General features: G+C 38.2%; 1 protein-coding gene across 3 annotated transcripts in view; it reads right to left on the reverse strand.

The window, feature by feature from the left end:
• The window catches only part of SKIC3 (SKI3 subunit of superkiller complex), a 101645-nt gene that overhangs the window by 30850 nt on the left and 47740 nt on the right, over positions 1-23055 (reverse strand). For all 3 annotated transcript variants that reach the window (XM_070373152.1, XM_005899305.3, XM_070373153.1), the window contains 8 exons: positions 19352-19429; positions 17053-17177; positions 15800-15923; positions 11875-12093; positions 9399-9471; positions 6506-6559; positions 6214-6325; positions 3156-3284 (listed from right to left, as the gene is read on the reverse strand). In XM_070373152.1, the coding sequence (XP_070229253.1) occupies positions 3156-3284; positions 6214-6325; positions 6506-6559; positions 9399-9471; positions 11875-12093; positions 15800-15923; positions 17053-17177; positions 19352-19429 (914 nt within the window). The remainder of the gene's footprint in view (positions 1-3155; positions 3285-6213; positions 6326-6505; positions 6560-9398; positions 9472-11874; positions 12094-15799; positions 15924-17052; positions 17178-19351; positions 19430-23055) is intronic.

Genomic DNA, 23055 nt, shown 5'->3' on the forward strand with positions numbered 1-23055 from the left:
GAAGTGATTCAGTTATACCTATCTACATATGTGTGTGTATATACACACACACACGTATATATATATAAAACATATATATTCTTTTTCAGATTCTTTTCCATTATAGGTTATTACAAGTTATTAAAGGGCTTCCCTGGTGGCTCAGTGGTAAAGAATCCGCCTGCGATGCAGAAGATGCAGGAGACCCACGTTCAATCCCTGGGTGGGAAAGATCCCCCAGAGGAGGGCATGGCAACCTACTTCAGTATTCTTGCCTGGAGAATCCCATGGACAGAGGAGCTTGGTGAGCTACAGTCCATAGGGTCGCAAAAGGTCAGACACGACTGAAGTGACTAAGCACACATGCCCAAGACATAAATATAGCTCACCTGTGTTATAAGGCAGGTCCTTTTTTACCTATTTTATATATGGCAGGTGCTTGTTGCTTATCTATTTTATAGATAGCATGAGATTACTTTTGTCTTAAAATATAGGTCTATATTTTGCTATGTTTCCTTTAAGCAGTAAAAGCTCTTGCTTTTTTATCCAACCTGTCAATCTGCCTTTTAACTGGGGTACTTAGAGCATTTATACTTAACTTGATTATCGATTTGGTTGGGTTTAAATAGAGAAAAACAACAGAATGGAAAGACTAGAGATGTCTTCAAGAAAATTAGAGATACCAAGGGAACGTTTCATGCAAAGATGGGCTCGATAAGGACAGAAATGGTATGGACCTAACAGAAGCAGAAGATATTAAGAAGAGGTGGCAAGAATACACAGAAGAACTGTACAAAAAAGATCTTCACGACCCAGATAATCACGATGGTGTGATCACTGACCTAGAGCCAGACATCCTGGAATGTGAAGTCAAGTGGGCCTTAGAAAACATCACTATGAACAAAGCTAGTGGAGGTGATGGAATTCCAGTTGAGCTATTTCAAATCCTGAAAGATGATGCTGTGAAAGTGCTGCACTCAATATGCCAGCAAATTTGGAAAACTCAGCAGTGGCCACAGGACTGGAAAAGGTCAGTTTTCATTCCAATCCCTAAGAAAGGCAATGCCGAAGAATGCTCAAACTACCACACAATTGCACTCATCTCACATGCTAGTAAAGTAATGCTTAAAATTCTCCAAGCCAGGCTTCAGCAATACGTGAACCATGAACTCCCTGATGTTCAAGCTGGTTTTAGAAAAGGCAGAGGAACCAGAGATCAAATTGCCAACATCCGCTGGATCATAGAAAAAGCAATAGAGTTCCAGAAAAACATCTATTTCTGCTTTATTGACTATGCCAAAGCCTTTGACTGTGTGGATCACAATAAACTGTGGAAAATTCTGAAAGAGATGGAAATTCCAGACCACCTGACATGCCTCTTGAGAAATCTGTATGCAGGTCAGGAAGCAACAGTTAGAACTGGACATGGAACAACAGACGGTTCCAAATAGGAAAAGGAGTACGTCAAGGCTGTACATTGTCACCCTGCTTATTTAACTTATATGCAGAGTACATCATGAGAAACGCTGGGCTGGAGGGAGCACAAACTGGGATCAAGATTGCCGGGAGAAATATCAATAACCTCAGATATGCAGATGACACCACCCTTATGGCAGAAAGTGAAGAGGAACTAAAAAACCTCTTGATGAAAGTGAAAGTGGAGAGTGAAAAAGTTGGCTTAAAGCTCAACATTCAGAAAACGAAGATCATAGCATCCGGTCCTATCACTTCATGGGAAATAGATGGGGAAACAGTGGAAACAGTGTCAGACTTTAGTTTTCTGGGCTCCAAAATCACTGCAGATGGTGACTGCAGCCATGAAATTAAAAGACGCTTACTCCTTGGAAGGAAAGTTACGACCAACCTAGATAGCATATTGAAAAGCAGAGACATTACTTTGCCAACAAAGGTTCGTCTAGTCAAGGCTATGGTTTTTCCTGTGGTCATGTAGGGATGTGAGAGTTGGACTGTGAAGAAGGCTGAGTGCCGAAGAATTGATGCTTTTGAGCTGTGGTGTTGGAGAAGACTCTTGAGAGTCCCTTGGACTGCAAGGAGATCCAACCAGTCCGTTCTGAAGGAGATCAGCCCTGGGATTTCTTTGGAAGGAATGATGCTAAAGCTGAAACTCCAGTCCTTTGGTCACCTCATGCGAAGAGTTGACTCATTGGAAAAGACTCTGATGCTGGGAGGGATTGGGGGCAGAAGGAGAAGGGGACGACAGAGGATGAGATGGCTGGATGGCATCACTGACTCGATGGACTTGAGTCTGAGTAAACTCCGGGAGCTGGTGATGGACAGGGAGGCGTGGCGTGCTGCCATTCATGGGGTCGCAAAGAGTCGGACATGACTGAGCGACTGAACTGAACTAGACTCTATTGTGCTGTTGTTCTGTCTTTATTCAATGTTCTCTTTTCTTCCTTTCTTGGATTATTTTTTATACCCCATTTTTTTCTACTTCAGTGGCTTATTGCAAACTTATAACTATTTTTTTTTAGTATCTACTTTAAAGTTTAGCGTATTTATCATCAACCTGTCACCATCTAACTTTAAGTACACTTGGCCGTCTGTATCTGTAGATATGGAACCCACGGACAAGCAGAGTCAACTATTATACATCATTTTATATAAGAGTTGTGCATCAGTGGATTTTGATATCTGAGGGAGGTCACAGAACAAATCCCCCTGAATACTTACAGATGACTGTAATATTTTACCACTTACAGTATAAAACCTTTACAAAAAATACTTCCATTTTCTCCTCCTGGCCTCTGTGCTATTGTCGTATGTGCTTTAAACAGCTAATTACATGTTAAAGAGATTTCTACCTTATGTCTTTTGTTGATCTGTTTCTATTGATTGATTTTCCTCCTCATCATGGGTGGTATTTTTCCACTTGTTTGCATGCTTATCAAGTCTTATCTGGATACCAGACATTGTGAATTTTACCTTGCTGAATGCTGGATAGTTCTGTTCCTATAATGTTCTTAAGGTTTGTTCTGAATGCAGATGAACTCCTTAAAAATGATTTGACCATTTTGTCTTGTTCTTAAGCTTTGTTAGATGAGAATATAATAGCCTTTCATGCACGGCTAATTCTGCCTATTAGCTTTTGGCAATATCCTTCTGAATACTTTATCTTGAATATATCATGTATTAAATGCTTTTTTCAAACTTACTTGAAGCAGAAACAGCAGACAACAGTGCCAAGTATAAATCCATCCTCTTTGGCTGAGTGCTGCTCACTAGAGCCAGTATATCATCAGCATGACAAGCTGCCATCAGCCCAGCCCAGACAGCAGGATCACCTAGACATAAGAAATACAATTAGGAGGCTTGTCGATATCAACATGCTGCTGAAAAACTACCAAAACTGAAAGTAAGAGTTTATAAACACCAGAAAATAAAATAAAAAAATGTTATCTACAGAAAAGTTCTATTTTCTTAAAGAAAAACTAACTCATAAGACACAATACTATATCCATCCTTCAAGATTTGCCGTTTTTTCCAAACACATCAGAGGATAAGAAATATCCTATTAAACTCTTCTTCCACTGCTGGTTACACGAGCAGTGCCTAGAGTGCTACGCTGTTGTGGAAGGTTAATTACAGTCACATTCGCTGAATTCCAAGGACAAGTCTCAGTTGCGTTCATCACTCTGTCCCTATACTAAAGGCTCAGTCACAGGAAAAGCGAGGTAACACAATTTCTCAGTTCTTAAAAAAAGTTTGAAGCAAAGGAAAACCTCAAGACAACTCCATTTTACCTATGTTCTAACAGCCAAACATGAAAGTCACTTTATCATTCCAAGTGAAGCAATTTTGATTATATATCCCTTCATTTATTTGATCTTTTTTTCCTTCCTTCACACCTTGATAGTGGTGAGTTGAGAGGTAATAAAAGAGATTATGAGTACAGACTCTTTTCAAGAGTTAATTGTGAAAACAGAAAGCTACACTCGGACTTGGAATTTAGGTTTTTTTATTTGCTTGGTCTTGTATTTCACAAATCATATTTTACAGGTTAATATTTTCAGTCCGTTTACCCTTAAAGAAAAAATGGATAATTTTAAAATTCTACAAGAGGTTCCAGTTAACAATACAGTCATTTAAACATACTCCTTAGCTCTAGATTTTAATTTTTTCTTATCTAACTGCCCCATCCAACATATACTGTCTATCAAATGTCTGAAGTAGATCTATTTCATTTACAGATTATACAGGAATCATTAGAAATGTTATGCAGACCAAAAATTTTTACAAAAAATTAAGTAGTTACCTTGATATTACAAAATAGTTTCTGCCCAGATAATGACTACTACTACTAAGTCACTTCAGTCGTGTCCGACTCTGTGCAACCCCATAGACGGCAGCCCACCAGGCTCCCCACCCATGGGATTCTCCAGGCAAGAACACTGGAGTGGGTTGCCATTTCCTTCCCCAATGCATGAAAGTGAAGATAATGACTAGCTTATTTTAAATATCATAGAACATCAAATCCAGAATAAGAAAATGGGGACCATTTCCAAGAATTTATGATGCGATCTGAACACTATATAATGAAAGGCACATGACTGAGTCTTAGGCCTGGGGTTTTAGGTCTAACAATGCCACTGATGAACTGTGCAGCCACCTTCCCTTTGGAACACACACTTTTATAAAACAAGGCATCTAAATTAAATGACAGTTCAGGTGCCCTGAGGTGTAATATTCTGTAATTTCAACTGAAGTGGACTCAATTTCTATATTTCTAAGATTAAATGAACAACTCATTTAAGGCTCTTAGGGTACTGTATAGTTTAGATTTTGGGGGGAGGGATAGACATTAGCTGGAAGCAACTTCTCTTGCCATAAATAGTTCAGAAGAATTGTTGTTTTCTCTTCTAGAAATAACCAGCAACTCAAATTCCTTATGAAACAAAGTGATAATTAGTATACATATCTACAAATATGTATACATATACACACATATATACATATATTATACTAGAAATCTAATGTTTTTCATATACTTGGCTAAACATATCTTTTAATATCACAGAATCATTAATCTAACAGACATTGGATTTCTTTCTATTCGACTCTAAATTCTTGGGATTACATTTAAATTTCTGAAAAGATTCCTTGGAGTACCATCTATCAAAACTTTGTTTAACTCAAGATCAATAAAGCCTAGGTATACAGCCACTACACATAACTACAATTACATTCACTTTCCTGGGCAATCTTACCTTTCTTAAGTGTATCTCACTTACATAATCAAAGACTTACATCAATCATTCTAGATCCACAGTAAGAATTCTTGAGAGCAATTCTATACCTAATAACTTGCTTGAGAACACTTTTAAAAATCAGACACTTACCTAACATGTAACACAGACAAAACCAAATATTTACGTTCCTTTTTATTCTATTTCAAAAATGAAAGAAAAAATAAACAAGGACAGGTCTGTCTACTTGTTTTATAAAATAATCTCTGAAGTTTAGTTACAAGCTTTATAATTTATTGTGAGGATGACATCAAATCTGTTCTTTGTACAATGTTTCCCCACAGTCCCTGGCCAAAAGCAATAGCATTCTGATCAAACAAATGTTTGAAGTGCTCTGGTGGAATATATTGTTTAAAGCTTATGTTTTATATTAAAAACAATATTTTGTAAAAATATACCCCATAACCCTACTTTGCCAGACTTTCCAGTTCTCTAAAGCATTTTTCCAGTAGTAGTAATGGAAGAAAGCTGATGCCATTTATAGCAATTCCTCGGGCCTTTGGTGATCAATGGTACACATAATTCTGGTTAGAACTGAGAAGAGGTTAGTTCAGGTGAGGTCAGCACCCTGTCAGTTCTAACAGTTACAACAGAATACATATATCCACTCTTCAAGAAACTAACTATACATAAACGTAACTAAATATGTTTATTAAATAATTTAGTAGCTATAGATAAACCTCGTTAAACCTGACTGATAGGAAAACAGACATAAAACTACTCCTTGAAAGTATATAATTCAGATTTTCAATAATGGTTAATGACCTATCTTTAAAGAGATATTCCTCTGAGCCTACTCCAGTAACTAATTATCTCTCAAGTATCAGTAGCTGAATGCAGATAATCAAATAATATGCAAGATCTTAAAATATTTTAAAATTCTCTCATTTCATAAAAGTACAAACTTTGCTTCACAAATGTAAGATGAACAGAATCCTATGTATGAAATGGATTATATTATATTCACCTGGAGAAAGGAGAGCTGCCTTCTGAATGGTCTTTAGTGCAGTATTTTTCTCATCTTCTGCTGAATTGCTTCCCATAGCCAACTGATTTACTGCAGTGTACAGTAATGCCTTCTACATAAGAGAAAAGAGAGTGTTAACCAATTCTCTTTACAGCTCCTTGACTTTCAAAGTGATGAAAAATAGTACTATACTGAATATGATGTGACTCCTGAGCTTAAGAAAAAAAATTACTCATTCATCAATAATATTATTTAACAAGTAAAACATTGCCCTGAAGTGGGGCAAACTAACCTTTCCATGATTTGAGTCCAGAATATGAGCCACGTTTCCTGCCACTGCACCTCCCTATAATAGTAAACAAATGATTACTTAGATAAATGCATAAACTTCCATGAAAAAGTAAAAATTAAGACTGATAGAATCTTTACATTAAATCATTTGAAAGGTTCAGTTTTATCACATTTATATTAACTTTTAAACTTCCTGAGAAAGTGAAAGTGTTAGTCACTCAGTCATATCCAACTCTTTGTGACCCCATGGACTGTAGCCCGCCAGGCTCCTCTGTTCATGGGATTCTCCAGTCAAGAATACTGGAGTGGGTTGCCATTTCCTTTTCTAGAGGATCTTTCCGACCCAGGGATCGAACCAAGGTCTCCCTCATTGCAGGCAGACTCTTTTACCCGCTGAGCCACCAGGGAAGCCTTTAAGCTCTCTAAGCACCAACTTAATACCACTGTTTCAAAAAACTAGTTTAATATTTTTATAAAAGAAAATCTTTTCTACTATGAGAATTTCAACTCTGCTCTTTTACAATTTTCATTAAAGGTCCAAGAATTACATGATTTCACAGTGGTAACAAACAAACATACAATTTTCTAACAATATACAAGATTGTGAAACAAAGACTCAGTGGAGATTCCACAAAACTTATTTTAAGATAAACTAATATAACTTCACTCCAAGAAAACATAGTATTTTTAAAACATCTATAGACCCTAGCAAAATAGGTAATTAAAGTTCAGAGCATCGTGAAACTCATCACTGCCTCAATAATCTACTCAATACTAAAAATAAGGAAAATCTATGCAGCATCCTAGGTTTCATAAAGTTGGCTTGAAATTCTTAATTTTTAAAAATTCAATTAGATGTTTCACCTGATAAAGTAAGTTGTAAGAATGATCTCATTTTAAATTAGAAGTATACTTCTAATGTATATTTCATTTTACATCATTAAGTGTATCACAAATATTTTTTTAAATATTTAAAAATTTATTTTTAAACTTAATAAATTTACACTTAATTTAAATTTAAACTTAAAAATTTTACACTTATTTAAAATAAGTGTATCACAAATATTTTAAAAAACATGTCAATATAAAACAAATAGAAGATGAATTTAAAAAAAAGAAGGTTCAAGTAAAGTCTGAAATGATTCATCACCACAACTACTAACTGTGATTTTGCTCAAGTTATTGAATCTTTATGTCTCAAGGACCCTCCTCTACAAAATGAACTTAATTCCAGCTACTTCATAATGCTTTTGAGATTAAATGACAAGACAGATAAAAATGCCAAGCACAGTAGTTGGCATATAAATGCTTCATTCCAGAGTCTAATAATGATGGTCTTTCAGGTTCTTGGAACAAAACATTCACTGAAAATAACAAACTGTAGGATAAAACTTTGCTACTCAAAGTGTGACCTGTATACCACCGGCAGAACTGACATTGTCTGGGAGGCTGTCAGAAATGCAGAATATCAGGCCCCACCCCGCATCTACTGAATTAGGTTTAAACAAAATTATGGGGTAATTTCATTCCATATTAAAGTTTAATAAGCACTGGGATAAAATATAAGAAGCATGTATTCTTAAAAGCACTGGCTAGCTGACAAGATATTTAGGACTTTTCAAGCCAAAACTAAAAGGGAAAACTGAAATCCACAGAGGTATAAGTGAAGGAAGTCAGTTTGCAGTTCCTAAACAATTTTAATTTTCAGTTTGAAGGACTTGTAGGTGAGAAATTAGAGCCCAGGATTCACACAAGGAGCAAGTATATAGGAAACCTGCATCAAAATAAGCTGAGATTCCCCCACTCCTGGCCAAGGGGCTATGCACTCAGATTTAAGGTGAATCAGAACTAGACCAGGATTCAAATGACTCTGAAAACCCAGGCACACAGTAGCCTGTATGGTCCAGAAAGCTCAAGCTATAAACCTTCTTTAAGGTGGTTCCAGATTGGTGCAGCTCCCAAGTACTGGCATTAAAAAGTACAACTTCTTTCTACAGAAGCGTACCTTAATACTAGGTAGGCCTTAAATTATTTCCACAAATAATCTTCAAGTTTACACAGTCAATCAACAAACAAGGCCAGTATGAAACCAACAGAAATAACAAACAAAAACAGATGTACTAGACTTCAGATATTGGCATTACTAGATGTAGTAAGTGTTCAAAACATAGTAGTTACTAGTATTATGTTTACTAACTAGTGTAAAGTATAAAAGGCCATATTAACTATAGAAATTAACAAAATACTTTACTGACTCCTGAAAATACCTTGCTCTTAAGAACTAACAACAGTGAAAATCCATTTTATGGAACATCAATGACTTCATATTTAGCCTTATATTTTTAGACATAAGCACTGTTCTAGTTGTTATTTTCTTATCTTTAAGAAACTTAAATAAAATTATTTGGGGGTATTCTGAAACACAATAGCAATGCTTCTGAACTATGAGCTGTGCTTAGTCGATAAGTCGTGTCCAACGCTTCAAGACACCATGGACTGTAGCCCATCAGGCTCCTCAGTCCATTGGGATTCTCCAGGCAAGAATACTGGAGTGGGTTGCCATGCCCTCCTCCAGGGCATCTTCTCAACCTAGGTCTCCTGCATTACAGGCGGATTCTTTACTGTCTGAACCACCAGGAAAGCCCAACTTAATCTATGTATGTTCAAAAAAGCCCACCTCCTTCTTTGTATATTCCATAACACCCCAGCAGCACAACAGTACATGGAAGAAACTCAGTGTACTACTTGCTGAATAACTAATAAACAACTTCATTAAATAACAGAACTCCCTCGCTATATTAATTATTTTCCAGAATGATAACAGCAATACTTTAAAATTACATATTACAAACTAAGCTACTTTACCTTTGGTCAGAAGTTAGAACGTTACTCACCTTTGCATTTCGTTGAGTATACTGGGCAACCACTCGGGACAACAGGGACCAAAGAGCAGGATCAGCTGGGTTACTGCAACAATCATCAAAAGCAGAGAGCTTAGAGATGGGAGTTACTTTAACCACAAAAAGTACAAAAAAAAAAAAAAAAAATCAACAATTTATTTAGTACCTAAGTTAAAAATCTTTTTTTAAAATTTATTTTAATTAGAGGCTAATTAGTTTACAATATTGTATTGGTTTTGCCATACATCAACATGAATCTGCCACGGGTGTACACGTGTTCCCAATCCTGAACTCCCCTCCCACCTCCTTCCCCATACCATCCCTCTGGGTCATCCCAATGCACCAGCCCCAAGCATCCTGTATCCTGCATCAAACCTGGACTGGCGATTCGTTTCTTATATGATATTATACATGTTTCAATGCCATTCTCCCAAATCATCCCCCACCCAACAGAGTCCAAAAGACTGTTCTATACATCTGTGTCTCTTTTGCTGTCTCACATACAGGGCTATCGTTACCATCTTTCTAAATTCCATATATATGTGTTAGCATACTGTATTGGTGTTTTTCTTTCTGGCTTACTTCACTGTGTATAATTGGCTTCAGTTTCATCCACCCCATTAGAACTGATTTAAATGTATTCTTTTTAATGGCTGATTAATACTCCATTGTGTATATGTACCACAGCTTTCTTATCCATTCATCTGATGGACATCTAGGTTGCTTCCATATCCTGGCTATTATAAACAGTGCTGCGATGAACATTGGGGTACACATGTCTCTTTCAATTCTGGTTTCCTCAGTGTGTATGCCCAGCAGTGGGATTGCTGGGTCGTATGGCAGTTCTATTTCCAGTTTTTTAAGGAATCTCCACACTGTTCTCCATAGTGGCTGTACTAGCTTGCATTTCCACCAACAGTGTAAGAGCGTTCCCTTTTCTCGACATCTTCTCCAGCATTTATTGCTTGTAGACTTTTGGATCGCAGCCATTCTGACTGGCGTGAAATGGTACCTCATTGTGGTTTTGATTTGCATTTCTCTGATAATGAGTGATTTTGAGCATCTTTTCATGTGTTTGTTAGCCATCTGTATGTCTTCTTTGGAAAAATGTCTATTTAGTTCTTTGGCCCATTTTTTGATTGGATCGTTTATTACAAAATAGAAAGCCCAGAGATAAACCCATGCACCTGTGGACACCTTATCTTTGACAAAGGAGGCAAGAATATACAATGGAGAAAAGAGAATCTCTTTAACAAGTGGTGCTGGGAAAACTGGTCAGCCACTTGTAAAAGAATGAAACTGGAACACTTTCTAACACCATACACAAAAATAAACTCAATGGATTAAAGATCTAAACATAAGACCAGAAACTATAAAACTCTTAGAGGAGAACACAGGCAAAACACTCTCCGACATAAATCACAGCAGGATCCTCTATGACGCACCTCCCAGAATATTGGAAATAAAAGCAAAAATAAAAAATGGGATCTAATTAAAATCAAAAGCTTCTGCACAACAAAAGGAACTATAAGCAAGGTGAAAAGACAGCCTTCAGAATGGGAGAAAATAACAGCAAATGAAACAACTGACAAACAACTAATCTCAAAAATATACAAGCAACTCCTGCAGCTCAATTCCAGAAAAATAAATATCTTTTAAACATCTAAAACAAGTTCAAATTAATTGTTCACATGTGGTTGGAAGTGTGTGAATTTTTAGAAAGAATATTTTATCTCTTTATTAAAATAAGAAAGAAAAATCAGCAATGTGATGAATACAGAGCCATGAGATCTAATCAGGAAAGGTTAAAGAAATTTAATATGTCACATTCAAAGAAAACAGAGATCAGAATTATGGAAGGAAAATAAACTACAGATATAACACTTTTCTGTTGAAAATAAAACAAATAACCACTATGACTAATGATAAAAGCTTTCTATTTTCCAAATTTTCAATATATTAATGAATGCTGAGTGGCCAAAAAATTCCTAAAACCATTAAACTGAACAGTATCAAATAACAAACGGACAATATCACCAACTTGAGAGTTTGTAAGGATTTTCATACAAAAAAAGATTTGGGCCTTAATCTGAATAAAGGAAAATTTTCTGTTCTTTATCAACCGAATTTTGTATTTAAATCACTACACATGAAAAAACTGTCAATTACCTGGTCCAATATACAGTTTCATAAAACCACAACCTGGTTTCCAAATATACTCAATTACCTTGTTGTATAATCTTAATTGGGAAGATCCCCCAGAGGAGGGCATGGCAACCCACTCCAGTATTCTTGCCCAGAGAATCCCATGGACAGAGGAGCCTGGTGGGCTACAGTCCATGGGGTCGCAAAGAGTCAGACACGACTGAAGTGACTTAGCACGCACGCAAATAATCTTAGTAAGGTCTAAACAGCAAAGACAATCTCATCAAGCACAACGGGACAGCAAGTTCACAAGTGCAGACTTTACCTGTGAACAGCTTTGGACGCTTGTCTCTGCACTGCCACGCTGCGGCCTTGCAGGGCACAGATGGCTGATGTAAGAAGGCTCCTCTGATAGTCACTGTTCGGTTTGCTGTGCTTCAGTAACTCATTAAGGGCAGCCTTTGACAGTGTAGCATCCTGCATTGCCAATCCGAGAGCACACAGGGCTTGAAGGCTTTCCGTTGTTGGTTCCTTTAAGATAGAGCTGTAAATATATTTTTAATTGCCTATTAGCCATGAGTACAATACTCTGTAGCTATTAGAACACACTGAACAGCTGAAAAAAACAGTGTACTTATAGATTCACCAAACTACGGGCCAGCTCTATGATAAATATAAAACTAAGTTCCATGGTTTCTAGGAACCATAACTTCCCTGAATTTCTAAAGCAGTTAGAAGGTACCAAGGGCCTTTATAGAGCATCAGTAGCCAAATTTCTTTTCTGGTCATTTTATCTACATTTAGAAACAAATACACAGCACAGTCTCTTTGGGTCTCACAGTTCTAGGTAAATAATTAAAATAATTTGCTAAAATCTTTTGATTTCAGTAAAATCCTAAAAGGTATGAATAATAAAGAAAAATCCTTAATCTAAGATCTGATTTTTATCATTTGCAAAAACAGTCTGTCTTGCTGCTCTGTGGTATTTGAAACCAGAGCTAGTATATGTAAGTACAAATACAACCTATATCCACCATATTCTAAGCGAGCATATTTATAATTGAAGGAGAATTTAAATTTTGTATGTAAGCATCCAATTTTTCTTTTCCTTCTTCAACTGTGAAATTTTATGGAGGTAAAAGTCACTAATGTTAGGAATCCTTATTAATTTAAATGAAGAAAACAAGCTCTTTACAAACTTAATAGAACTTCTAATAATAATTATGAATGTGTACTGTAACAAAACAAAGGAATTTTTAAAAATCTGTTAAAATTCATTAAAATATAATAGAAATACTTACAACATTACAAAATATCACACACCTACCACTATGCCTTTCTATTGGGGTGGGAGGATAAATTGTTTAGAATCTGACTTTGAAAAATAGGTACAAAATCATGAATTTTCACGGGCAGCTCTGGATTAAACTTAAAAGAATCCACAGGAACTCTTTTTACCATAAAGGTTAATGGAAGCATCCGAATATGGAATGGTATCATTTAGTAAGTCATTTCCATCAATACAAATAACCCAAACTGTAAGTTGGACAACAAGGAGATCAAACCAGTCAATCTTAAAGGAAATCAGTCCTGAATATTCATTGGAAGGACTGATGCTGAAGCTGAAGCTCCAATACTTTGGCCACCTGATGCAAAGAGCTGACTCATTGGAAAAGACCCTGATGCTGGGAAAGATTGAAGGTGGGAGGAGAAGGGGGCAACAGAGGATGAGATGGTTGGATGGCATCACTGATGCAATGGGCATGAACGTGGGCAAACTCCGGAAGATGGTGAGGGACAGACAGGACTGGTATGCTGCAGTCCATGGGATTGCAAAGAGCCAGACTCAACCAGGCGACTGAACAACAACTAACAACAAAAGAAGACATTCTAATCTGTGTCTTGGTTCAAAAGGGAAAACCCCTTACTACTCTAATATTTCTTAATATACAAAATCTACATTATTACTGGAATGACCACATCCCATTAGGCTCACATGTGCTGAATGCACAGACCTGCAAGCTGTCCTGTACCACGTGCTATGGATTTTACATGTAATTATTTATATCATAAATTCTATGATGCTGGTAATCGGATTTTTTCCCCTTATATATTGAATTTATGCCTATTCCCCTTAAGCACCTAGGACACTGCTTAGTTCCCAAGATATGAATGCCAAACAAGATCAATAAAGAACTGGAATCTTAATTTTTCACAGAATGTCAGTCAGAGAACAGAATCCAAGGGGCAGGAAAGGGAGCAGTTTGAAAGATGACACACAGAGAACCAAAAAGAAAGAAACACAGATCATATAAACTACTTAGTCGGGGATTCAGTAACACACGAAAAAGGAGGTAAAGGCCTTCCCTCACAAGAGAATGAGAAAAGAATAATATTCTATTATTTTTCTCTACTTCCTTCAATGTTCAAAATTGTTTTTGTTACTGTTTTAAATAGTAACCCAATATTAATCTGAGTGAAAGTCAGTAAGTCATGTCCAGCTCTTTGTGACCCCATGGACTATAAAGTCCATGGAATTCACCAGGCCAAAATACTGGAATGGGTAGCCATTCCCTTCTCCAGGGGATCTTCTTAATCCAGGGTTTGAACCCAGGTCTTTCGCATTGCAGGTGGATTCTTTACCAACTGAGCCACCAGGGAAGCCCAAGATTAATGTAATCATATCTAATTTGGGGTTACTTTTGCTCTTGATAATTTACAGCAATATATTAGCATCTATGATTCTTTTGGGGGCTTCCCAGGTGGCATCAGTGGTAAAGAACACGTTTCCTAACACAGGAGACATAAGAGATGCAGATTTAATCCCTGGGTCATGAAGATCCCCTGGAGGAAGGCATGGCAACCCACTACAGTATTCTTGCCTGGAGAATCCCACGGACAGAGGAGCCTGCAAAGCTACAATCCATGGGGTCTGAAGAGCTGGGCATGACTGAAGCAACTTAGTACACACACAATTCTTTTTCCCAAGCTATTTAAAAATTTGGGTCTTCTGAACATGAGTGTATCCATGTAAAGTGACAAGATTTTTTAAATTCTGACTGGTTTTCTCAAAATAGCTAAGAGAAGGAGAATGAATTGCTTACTTATTATACAAGAAAATTACTTTAATCAGGATGAGACAAAAGTATCACAATGAATAAACAAAAACAAACCTTATCCTATAAGAAGTCATCTTGACCTAGTTACCATCTAATAATCATTTCCCCCTATCTTTGTAGGGGAGCATAATTTGGAGACTCATGAAGGCACTTTTTTGGTTTTCACAATGAACGAAGAAAGCAATTAGTGTGATGGGAAACAGAGATGTGATCTTCCTACAAGGGGTGGAAAATTTCTGTATTATGAAGATCTGTACTAAGAATCTGTACTAAAAATGTCAATAGAGCACTCACTGATAACCACTGGCCAATAGCATACATTAATTATCTACTGCTTTTTAAAGATTAAGGTCAACTTTCTCAAAAAAATTTTCAAAAAGTCAAAAAGTACCTTATAAACCACGTATATCAGAGACTACTATTTTATTAAATTATCTCCAAAATACAGAAATAGTTACAAGTTATACTGGTATATATACTTTCTTTAGATACAACTTTAAATTAACTTTATCAGGTTAACCTGAAAAGGGAAGAGGAAACACAATCTCTTTGGAAACCCACTGGGCTGAAAACAAGCCAGTTATGACTGCCTTCATTAAAATTTTATAATCCTAAGAGAACAGCTCGGAGAAGGTAATGGCATCCCACTCCAGTACTCTTGCCTGGAAAATCCCATGGACGGAGGAGCCTGGTAGGCTGCAGTCCATGGGGTCGCTAAGAGTCGGCATGACTGCGCGACTTCACTTTCACTTTTCAGTTTCATGCACTGGAGAAGGAAATGGCAACCCCCTCCAGTGTTCTTGCCTGGACAATCCCAGGGACGGGGGAGCCTGGCGGGCTGCCGTCTCTGGGGTCGCACAGCGTCAGACACGACTGAAGCGACTTAGCAGCAGCAGCAAGAGAACAGCTGATCAATTACTGTTTTAAAAAAATAAATAATACACACAGACTACAGGATGGTTTTGAAGAACTGAATGAAGCCATGATCTCTAGCTAACCAGGTGGGTCTGATCCCTTCTGTTCACCAAAAAGTTCCTAAAACATTAAGAAATTCATTTTACGTTGCTTCCAATTTTAACCCAATATTTTTAAGTATCTGGTCATTTGAGTGTTGATGTCGACTATACATACCATTTGAATAGCAATGTCTTGGCTACGTCCGTTTTTCCTTGTTTATACTCTGCTATTGCCAGAGCTGTCAAGATATGAGCTTTGTCTTGCTCCGATTCAACAATAGTCAAGGCTCTCTCATACGCTGTTACACAGAATTGGAAACAAAAACAAAACAATATAAAAGCAATCCTGAATGACAAATAATGGGATTTTTCCTTGCCTAATCCTATTTTTTAAAACGGTCTAACTAAAATTATATCTTATTATGTCCTTGATCTCAAGTGAACGGAATAAAATTTTGTAATAATCTAACTTGGTTTAACTGTTCCAAGGTGATTCTGGAATATCATTAAGATTATCATGTGATATTCCTCAATTCTCATCTTGGGAATCTATAGGCAAGTCTGAGTCACTATCTTCAAAAGAAGTGGAGGCCTACAGTCATTGAGCTTTCACCCAAATTTCCATGAAGAAACAAGCAACTCCATTAAGCAGTTCTTACAATGAGCTGCACACACACATAGGCTGGGCCCATACACGGGGAAATGCACTCAAAAGCATTTTCGGAGAAACCAAAATATTAATATATTATCACAAACAATGTCTGAGGTCTTTGTTTACCAGAAAAGTACCCGGAAACACTGTGGAGTAGTAAATACTTGCTTTCAGTGAAAGTGAAAGTCGTGTGTATAGTGTAGTGTATAGCTGTGTCCGACTCTTTGCAACCCCATGGACTGTATAGTCCACGGAATTCTCCAGGCCAGAATACTGGAGTGGGGAGCCTTTCCCTTCTCCAGGGGATCTTCCCAACCCAGGAATCGAACCCAGGTCTCCTGTATTGTAGGCGGATTCTTTACTAGTTGAGCCACCAGTGAAGCCCAAGAAAACTGGAGTGGGTAGCCTATCCCTACTTCAGGGGATCTTCCTGACCCAGGAATTGAATCAGGGTCTCCTGCATTGCAGGTGGATTCTTTACCAACTGAGCTATCAGGGAAGGCCATTTGTGATCTTGGGTCTCAGTTTCCTCATTTAAATAATAAAGGTAACATTCAGTTCATAACACTGCTAAAAGAACTATTCATCATCATGTACTAAATGAAGGAACAGATAAAAAGTACCTATTATCATATCTCTTGTCAGATTTTTAATAAACACTACAATCCCGACCAACATCTTAGAATTATACCTTTCTATGTATAAGCTCATTATGATTGAAATTCTCAGCTCTGGAAAAGTAGGATGTATCCTTAAGCTTTACACAACATACTTACCTTTGCTGCTCTCCTTATACAGACCCTTCATAAATAAAGCTAATGCGAAACCTATGATGTCTTCTAACTCCTCAAGGGGTGTTGACTTAAAAGCCTGGATAGCTTTATCATATTCACCAATGGAACTAAGAAGCAAAACATAACTTACTTTTAATATCAAAAATCATTTTGGCTTATATCATCAAAATACAGAAATATAATTATACTAAGGTTCTTTTAACAACTTAATGTACTTCATCTCTCAGTGTTAAAGCTGCAGAAAAGACTTATATTAAAATAGAAGGCATATCACTTATTTCAAATAGGATATACCAGAGGGATTTAACTTCACACTTTGCTTCTTTTAAATTATATGTGAAAATGAACAGCTCTGCTGAACTGTTTTTTTTTTTTAATAAACTGCAAAACTAATACAATTATGTAAAGTTTAAAAATAAAATAAAATTTAAAAAAAAAGAAAAATAAATAAATAAACTGGTCTTTTTTTTTTTAAATAAACTTGAATTAAACTCTTAAGTTATAAAAATAATTTCCAGTTGACCTTCACAATAATTTTTAAGCTTAATACATTAGCTAAAAATTACCCTGTGACCATGGGTTTAGCATCTTTGAGAAGCTTAGTAAGTCATAATCAAGCCCAGCCTTTGTGTAAACTGCACATCCATTTTTTTTGAAGGGCATATAGATATACTAAAATTCCACAGACAAAATCAAACATTATCTTCTCTGTATTTAATATGAATTAAAGTAAAAACTGCAACATATAATACTAAAGTAGAATGCCTTTTAATAACAACAACAAAAAAACCTTTTGTTTCTTTAAAAATAAAGAGATGTTGCCACCACCTGGAATAGACACACTGTACCTTTGAGACTCTTATTTCTGGTACGTGTCACTATATTCAGGAGCTTGCTTCTATTTTTAATGTGTTTTTGGAAATCTTTTTAATCTTGGAAGAGTGGCTGGGAGCTAAAAATATGGGCAATATTTGCTTCTAAAATTAATTTTATGAGGGTAAAAGAATTTAAAAATCAAACGCAAATTTTGACAAATATTTAATGAAGGGAAGCGAACTACCTTAGGTGTTTATGGATACACACATGTATTTTAAAAATATTTTTTTAATGAACACCATCTTCAAACATTTGATTACTTTTATAGAGAAAAGACTGGAGGACACAAGGGCTTCAACTTTATTTGTAACTTTTTTTCTTTTTAAGGAAACCTGAAGCCTATCAACAGAATTTTAAGATCTGTGCTATCTGAAGCGTAACTATTCACCGAATCATGCTCCATATACTGTATTTTGCATGTTTAATATATTTCATAATAAAAACAAGTTAAAAAGAAATCAGAGGACCTATTTTTGATGGGAGGTATAAATTTTCCTCTAAAATAGTTACATTATATGAACCATCTAAGTAAAGCAAACAGATACTTTGTTCCATACAGCTTCTAACAACAAAATCTTGGAAGTGACAGTTCTATCAACTCCTAAACACACAGTTGAAAGGAATTAAAAGGAAAAACAATCAAAACGGGGAAAATTTTCTATCTACAGGTACCAGGTATGATTCAGTTAGATGGTTATAAGAGAACTGGCTACCTCTGATTTTTACTGTGTAGCTCCTTAAAAAGATGTAGGTACTAATACCAAAATACCAAACTATAGGTCTAATAAATAAGGTGTTTCAAACAGGAACATTCAGTTTTGGGGGCAGCTCTCAATTTGAGGTGAGTCTCCTTAACTTGAGCCCCAAACCATCCTCCCCTTAACAGTCCTATTGTCCAGACCTAGTTCTAACCTCTGAAACAACTGGTTTCCCACCTTTTTTAAAAGTCTTTTTCGAAGTCAGAAGTCACTGAGAATCTAAAGAAAATTATATTGCTCCCTCGCCATCCTCAAAATGCACAGACAAAAATTTTTGTGTACTATCTCAAAAGGGTTTCTGGACCCTTAATCCCACTCCCAGTTTAAGAACAGACATCAAATCAGAATAAATCTAATCCACTTTCAATTAACTAGGCTTCTGCTATCAGAAAGAGGAACTGCCTCTTCTGTCTAGTTCACATCCCTCAGTTCTGAACCTGCTCCTCCCAAAGGACACTGAGGCTGGGACTGGAAACTGTTAACACAGCTTGGGACGGTGGGAATGATGTGCCCTGGGCGGATGTCATCACTGTGCTCATTCACACTCGCCCCACTCTTTTAGAGACTGGGCATCACTCAATAGCTCCACAGCCTTCACCAGAAAAACCTAACAGATCCACAAAATCAATGGGGAAAAATATGCTTACCATAACAATCTGCCATAATTTCTTACTGTAACATAATAAGCATCTCGGTCTTCTGCAGTCTGTAACAACAAAATTGCCCTTTAAAAAAAAAAGGACAAAGCATTTAAAATTATCTACGTGCAATAGCATTCTTTCACTCTTCCTCCTTAACAATCTACAGATTTTTGTTTTCATTTAATTATTTAACTAGTTCCATAATAGCTTATTTATATTTTATTAAATTGGTACCACAAAAGCACTTAATAGATTTTAGACTGTTAATAATGAAATGGCCTCTTGATATGTGAAATCACTTATCATACTTGAGTTTTAAATATTCCGGAAAATTTAATTCAAATGTGGGAAACAATTGTGTCAATGTTTTAAAGTTTTGACACGTTTGAAGTACACAGAATTTGATGTACATAGTACACTCTTAAAATTATTTATATACTAGTAGTTCAAGGTAGGGACTTAGGAAATTGAGTGCTTTCATGTGCCTTTACCTGTTACGTACAGAAAGACATTCAGGCAATCCTGAATTCAGAGAAGGGAATGAGTCATCAGGAGTCCTGAGAGGTTTAGAATAATGTAACAACATGCTGACAGCCCATTTACCTTCTCATGCTCAGTCTCCTTTGGGCAAGCAGGAAAGTGTCTCAACAATTAAAGGAGTTGGATATTTAATAATACTTTTTTTTTTTCTGTTTTTCTGTTTAAAGATTAGCCAGGAAGAAATACCCAAGAAAAGCTTTTAATGCCTTTGACATTACATGAAAAACAAGGCAGTATTATAGACATAGTAATAGTAAACTACCTGTCATAGTAAAAACTATACCTGCAGTTATATTATTACCTAATTTGTAATTTCAAGTCACAAACACTTGTTTAAGGCAGAAAACAAGAGTGGTATAAGTTAAGAATGAGTGGTGTATATCCAGGTGACTGTGAAGTGAAGTGAAAGTTGCTCAGTCATGTCCGACTCTTTGTGATCCAATGGACTATACAGTCCATGGGATTCTCCAGGCCAGAATACAGGAGTGGGTAGCCTTTCCCTTCTCCAGAGGATCTTCCCAACCCAGGGGTTGAACCCAGGCCTCCCACATTGCAGACGGATTCTTTACCAACTGAGCCACAAGGGAAGCCCATGAATACTGGAATGGGTAGCTTATCCCTTCTCTAGTGGATCTTCCTGACCCAGGAATCTAACTGGGGTCTCCTGCATTGCAGGCGGATTCTTTACCAACTGAGCTATCAGGGAAGCCTAGGTGACTGTGGAGTTGCCATTTTAGCCAAATGTATAACCAATGTTAGACTTGCAATATTTGTGATTAAAACGTATACCAGAAAAAGGAGCAAGCATTCTAAAGCTGTCTAGTTTCTCTGTTTTGGTTTCCCTGGTGGCTCTGACGGTAAAGAATCCACCTGCAATGCAGGAGACCCAGGTTCGATCCCTGGGTCGAGAAGATGCCCTGGAGAAGGGAATGGTTACCCCTCCATTTACAAGGGGCTTCCCAGGCGGCTGAGCGCCAAAGAATTGATGCTTTTGAACTGTGGTGTTGGAGAAGACTCTTGAGAGTCCCTTGGACTGCAAGGAGATCCAACCAGTCCATTCTGAAGGAGATCAGCCCTGGGATTTCTTTGGAAGGAATGATGCTAAAGCTGAAACTCCAGTACTTTGGCCACCTCATGCGAAGAGTTGACTCATTGGAAAAGACTCTGATGCTGGGAGGGATTGGGGCAGGAGGAGAAGGGGACGACAGAGGATGAGACGGCTGGATGGCATCACTGACTCAATGGACGTGAGTCTCAGTGAACTCTGGGAGTTGGTGATGGACAGGGAGGCCTGGTGTGCTGCGATTCATGGGGTCGCAAAGAGTGGGACACGACTGAGCAACTAATCTGATCCCAAGCGGCACTGGTGGTAAAGAACTGGGCTGCCAATGCAGGAGACCTAATGAGACCAGAGTTCCATCCCTGGGTCAGGAAAATCCCCTCGAGAAGGGCATGGCAACCCCTTCCAGTATTCTTGCCAGGACAATCCCATGGACAGAGGAGCCTGGTGGGCTTCGGTCCATAGGATGGCAAAGCGTTGGACACGACTGAAGTGACATAGCACTGCATATTTCTCTGTTTAAAAATCCTGTTCCTTGTATTCTATCAAATTTCTACAGTTACTTTATTGGTAACTTTACTGCAGTGGTGAAAGAAATAGTATTGTGGGTTTTCATACACCTCTCCCCCACACACACGCCTCCCCTCCACACACACATGCCTCCCCCTACACACACACACACACACACACCTCCCCCCACACACACGCCTCCCCCTCACACACACGCCTCCCCCCAACACTCACCTCCCGCCCACACACACACCTCCCCCTCACACACACACCTCCCCCCAACACTCACCTCCCGCCACACACACACTCCCCCACACACACACACCTCCCCCACACACACCTCCCCCACACACACCTCCCCCACACACAAACCTCCCCCCACACACACACCTCTCCGCACACACACTTCCCCACACACACCTGTAAGCACACACACCTCTAAGCACACACACCTCCCCCGCACACACACCTCCCCTCCCCTGCACACACCTCCCCACACACCTCCCCCCAACACACACCTCCCCCCAACACACACCTCCCCCCCATACACACACCTCCCCTGCACACACACCTCCCCCACACACCTCCCCACATACATCTTCCCTCAACGCATACCTCCCCCTAACACACACCTCCCCACACACACACCTCCCCCACACACACCTTCCCCGCACACACCTCCTCCGCACACACCTCCCCCGCACACACCCCTCAACACACACCTCCCCACACACACACCTCCCCCGCACACACCTCCCCCACACACACCTCCCCACACACACCTCCCCTCAACACACACCTCCTCACACACACACCTCCCCCGCACACACACCTTCCTGCACACACACCTTCCTGCACACACCTGGCAAAATAACCACAGCCTTCAGTACCATCTAGTGACCACTTCTGTGAACTACAGAGAGAGCCACACAAGGACGGCAAAGCATCTGGGATACCATGATTATTTTTTATCTGACAGGCTTCTATTGATTTAGGGCAATGATGTACCTCAGAAGTTAGGCATTCAGGGTTTTTTTTAACTTTTCATCTAGTACCCATGAGATCAGTGTGATTTTCTCATTCACAGATGAGTGAATTTGCAGCGAAGAAAAACCTCACGTTAATTTCACTTCCCATCACTCTCCGGGCTGGTCGTCTCCCTCGCACACACTGTCCTGGTTTCCCCAACGTCCAGGCCGCTCCTGCTTCAGAACACTTGCGCCTGCTGTTCCCTCTGCCTGGAATACTCTCTCCCTGAGGACCAAATGACTTATGGCCACCCTCAACGAGGCCAGACCTCAACTGCCTGCTCAGGAAACTTACCTCTTACACCCACCTCAAATCCACTGCCCCTCCACTGTCTAGCCTTTTACTCTTCTCTGATTTCCTTTCTTAGCAACTGTTACCATCACAGATGTCTATTAGCTTACCATGTACCTCACCCCCACCAGAAATGAGCTCCATGAGAACTGAGCCTACGTTTGTTTTAATTCACTGCTAAATTGCCACAGCCAAGGACACTGCATGACACACAGCAGGAGTTCAACAAATATTTACTGAATGAATTAACACTATGTAGTCAACATTAAAATGATTTAAA

The sequence above is a fragment of the Bos mutus genome, chromosome 7 (genome assembly GCF_027580195.1).
Source record: "Bos mutus isolate GX-2022 chromosome 7, NWIPB_WYAK_1.1, whole genome shotgun sequence".
Taxonomy (NCBI): Eukaryota; Metazoa; Chordata; class Mammalia; order Artiodactyla; family Bovidae; genus Bos; species Bos mutus.